General features: G+C 38.7%; 1 protein-coding gene across 1 annotated transcript in view; it reads right to left on the bottom strand.

Annotated features, from left to right (window-relative positions):
- Nucleotides 1-4,270, bottom strand: part of SLC26A3 (solute carrier family 26 (anion exchanger), member 3) — a 38,151-nt gene that overhangs the window by 15,710 nt on the left and 18,171 nt on the right. The window contains exons 9-11 of the mRNA XM_011948197.1: nucleotides 2,959-3,106; nucleotides 2,734-2,847; nucleotides 2,552-2,629 (exon numbers count right to left, since the gene is read on the bottom strand). Of these exons, the coding sequence (XP_011803587.1) occupies nucleotides 2,552-2,629; nucleotides 2,734-2,847; nucleotides 2,959-3,106 (340 nt within the window). The remainder of the gene's footprint in view (nucleotides 1-2,551; nucleotides 2,630-2,733; nucleotides 2,848-2,958; nucleotides 3,107-4,270) is intronic.

The raw sequence follows: 4,270 nt of genomic DNA, 5'->3' as shown, positions 1-4,270 counted from the left end.
AGCATGAAACATATCTATCTAGTTCCTGCTGTATCCCCAGAACCTACTATGTTAAACGCACATAGGAGGGGCTTTAAAATTAGTCAGTGAATGAGTGGCTGAGCCAATGAATGAATATATTTCCCAGGCCAGTACTAATCCCTACAACCACACTTCAGGCTTCCAATTCTTCCACTGCCAGAATGTGATCTTTTGTCTTGCAGGTATTGTGATAGTTAGGGTGAAAAGTGCTGAATAGCTAAGTACCTTCTCTTTGTTCTTTGGATTTTAACATAATTGTAGGAACATGCCCCTCACCCTCCCATTCCCCCTGCCAATTTACGTTGTTTTATTCTGAATAGAGTATGGAATTTGCATACTGCTATACCATGAAAACACAATGTACAAAGAAAAGCCATACACAGTTTTTATTTTTATATCTTGAGGACGGTAGAACTGATCTGCCTATTTCTAATTTTCACAGGTAATCCTTATAATATAATATCTAAGCAATTAATTTTACTAACTGTGAGAATAGAGGTCACAACTTAGAAGAAATATGGTCTAGAGATTTGGTACACAAGTGAATGCCAGTTAAAAAATGCTGAAAATTGAATGAAGTCTGTAATCTACTTACATACTATACTAATGTATTGTACTGATATTGTACTACATCTATGTGAGATGTCACCATTGTGGTAGCTAGGTGAAGAATTCAGAGGACTGTACAACAGGCCTCTCCACTTTGCAGGACTTTAAATTCTCTAAGTATAAAATATGTCAAGAGACACCTGTGCGAAGAGACTTCTTTTTTTTTATTGGGCATTATTTCCCATCTAGTCAGTATTCTACGGAAAAACAATTTGAAATAATTTACAATGACATACATATATAACAGAATACTTTTAAAGTAAAGATTACAGAGCATTAAGAAATCACAGAAAGGAAAGGGGGATAATTTCCGCAGGAACCTGGTATCCATACTGCATTTGATATAAAGGATTAAATGAAGATAAAATGCTTAGAGCTCTGCTGACATGCAGTGAGAACTCAACAAATATCTATTATGAGCTTTTACTATGGGTTATTTTGCCTTCATATGATAAAAAGAAGCAAAATAGTTATTCAGGTGAATGAAACAAAGACATTCCTGACCACAATGATCTAAAAAGAACATATCACAGGACCCTTTTAAAAAGGGGCTTTGATTAAATCTTGGACAACATTTGGTAATTACTTCTTTAGTGTTTCCAAATTGATGTGGGCTAGGTAGAACCCAAGTTTGCACCCAGGGAGAAGTATGAGAGGGTGGAGTTCTCTCTGTAGGGGTGAGTGTATGTGTGTTTATTTTTATTGAGATATGTTCTTCTGTTTCTTTAGTGGTGACTTTTTCATTCCTTTTATGCTACTTATTTTGAAATTAGAAGTATAGCCTATGGAGAATGCATATTTTTAGCAAATTTTTCTCTGCCCTGCTTGAAGATGGATTTGGCCAGTGAGCTTTTTGAGATGGCCACACTGGGAGTCTAGAAACCTGGGACCAAAGTCACCGTTCGGCTACCAACCAACAAGGAAAAAAGGCCTAGGTAACAGCCAATAGACATTGGTGGGCTGTATCATATCTCTATGTCCTTTGTAGCCAGAAGTGTAATGCAATGTAGAAAAATAATAATGTTAACAATAATGACTATCATTTATCAAGTATTTATCATATGCCAAACCCTCAGCTAAGTAGTTCACATACATGCTCTTATTTATTTTTATAATCACTCTCTATAGTGGGTATTATTTGTCTTTCTATTTTACAAATACACTTGAGGTCCAGCAAGGTTTAGTAATTTGCCCAAAATCACACAGATAATAAGTGGCAGAGCCAGGATTAGAAGGAGGTCAGTAGGGCTCCATGTACCACCTCAAAATTATATTAAAACCACAGGAACAATATATTTACTGTCGTCTTGTCTCCTAGAGAGCCTTTGCTTTCCAGGGTCTGATGGTATGTTTTACATCTGAGTGCTGCAGCAGTTTACAAAGCATTAAACTAAACCCTCAAGCTTATAGGCAGAGGAGCATGAGAGTAGGGCTGGGAGGTCTGTGCTGGCTATTCACTCCCATCCCACAATCCAACAGTGTTGGTCTTGGAGTTAAACCAAAGTTCTAGGAGCTTCAGGGTGTGTTCCTAAGAATGAGTTGTGTGGCTGGTAGCGCCATTCTCTGAATTAGAGAGAGGGCCTGATTACCTTAACCTTTAAGAAAACCTCAACTCAGTTCATGCATGTTGAAGGTGTGGTGCCAGGTGCCCTCCTATTTCAACATTAATTCTGTTTGGGGCTATGCACATGCAAAGTGTAGAGGAGGTAAGGCAGGTTGGGCATCTGTGTTCCTAACATTCAGAGCACGTTGCCAGGGGAAAAGAAATATTTTTGGCTCACACAGAGTATTGGCTAAGAAGAGTACTTGAGAGTTTGTCATTACCTCCTTTCCCCTAGTTTAGATTGTGCTTTCAGAATTTAAGAACCAGGGTCCTTGATTTACCACCAAAAGGAGAGATGCTATCCAAAGAGAGTATTACCCTTTGTAGAGGCTCCAGGAGAAATCCAATGGCTAGAATGACAATCAGCACGACGATGGCACTAATAAGCCCAGCAATCTGTGAGGATAAAAAATTATTATCACCAACTCAACTTTTCCCCTGGCTTGAATTTCCTAGTTACTAATGCTAGGACGGTGCTTGCAGCAAAGATCTTGACATACCTGTGTTTTGCCTCCTGTGCTCTCCTGAACTGCTGATCTGGAGAGGGCAGTACTCCCAGCAAATCCTCTGAATGCTCCACAGACTATGTTACTCAATCCCAAGGCTATTAACTCCTGACGGGAAAACAAGAAGGAACCTTTTTCAGAAGTGGCACCACTGATATTATGTGTGCAAAATATTATTTAAAGTTGCCCATTGAGACCCAGTGTAGTTTTTATACTTACCTGATTGCCATCAAGCGGGTAATCGTGTTTGAGGGAATAGACGCACGCAACTGAAAAGGCCACTGCAAATCCAACCATTGCGATGGCAAAGCAATCTCCTATGGTTTGTTGGAAAACCCTCACATTAGGTGCTTTAGGGGGCTCAAATCTAAAATCAAAATTAAGCAAGTCTGAATGTCACCAACCAATTTATAAACTGATATAATCATTGGACAAATCTATGAATGAATGCAATCTGGGCTGAGTTGTGTCTCACTTTGGAGTATGATTAACAAGAATTTAGCTCCACTGACAACTTTGCAATCTGCTTTCTTACTGCTGAAAAGCAACACTGCCTGAATTTGGTAAAAAATTGTGAGTTCAATCCAAGGATAGTGGTAAATGAGATATGATTTTGCCAGTAGAACCACGTTATAATGTGCATATGTATTCCTATAAGCTTCCTGCAAAATGTCTTCTATTCCACTTGTATTGTTATGCTGGGTTGCAAAGTATTACTCAAAATGCTCCCGATAGTTACCCATAGATGAAGGCCCTTTGAGCAAACACAATTGTGAGACAAGGAAAGCAAAAAAGTCTTCTTTCCATTGATAATAATAACCTTTCATGGAAAGCTCCTGGTAAACAGATGGGCCTTGGACTGTCCTACACTACACAGAAATGCTAGAGCCAACCATGACCCTAATGGAGAGTGGGTTTCTCTTTAAGGTGATATATGTCAGAGAAACCTTCAACTCACAGGGCATACTTCTGTGCTTATGCCTCATGAATGTAGATTAGTTCAATTGTATTTACTACTTGTATTATAAAAGGTGCATGTATCTCAAACTCAACATCAATTTACTAAAATGTTCCACTCCTGTAAATGTCTATTTCTGACATCAGACTTATTGGAGGTGGGTTAATTAGGTCCAATCAACTCTTTCTGAATTGCTCTTCCACATTTTGTGAATGTCTATGGTACTACATTTTTAGCTCTAATTTTGAAGAAGTACTATTATACCATATTCTGATGCCATTATAAATCCAAAGGTTAGCTTGGAATGTTGCTTTGTTTTTTTAATAACCAGGACTTTATTATTCTTTTGTTCTGGTCTCTGAACACCATAGACAGAATGGTGTGATGAAGATTTACAGTCTAAAGACTTGGGTTCATTTCCTGGCTCTGCCACTTGCCCTTCCTGAGTCACAATTTCCTCATTTGTAGAGTGAGGATAATAACACTTGTTCTCTGATTTTTGGGATGGGGGTCTCCTGTTTCCTAGTCTGGAGTGCACAGCTCACTGCAACCTCCACCTTCCAGGCTCAAGAG

The sequence above is a fragment of the Colobus angolensis genome, unplaced genomic scaffold (assembly GCF_000951035.1).
Source record: "Colobus angolensis palliatus isolate OR3802 unplaced genomic scaffold, Cang.pa_1.0 Scaffold275, whole genome shotgun sequence".
Classification (NCBI taxonomy): Eukaryota; Metazoa; Chordata; class Mammalia; order Primates; family Cercopithecidae; genus Colobus; species Colobus angolensis.
This window is presented reverse-complemented; position numbering and strand designations above follow the sequence as displayed.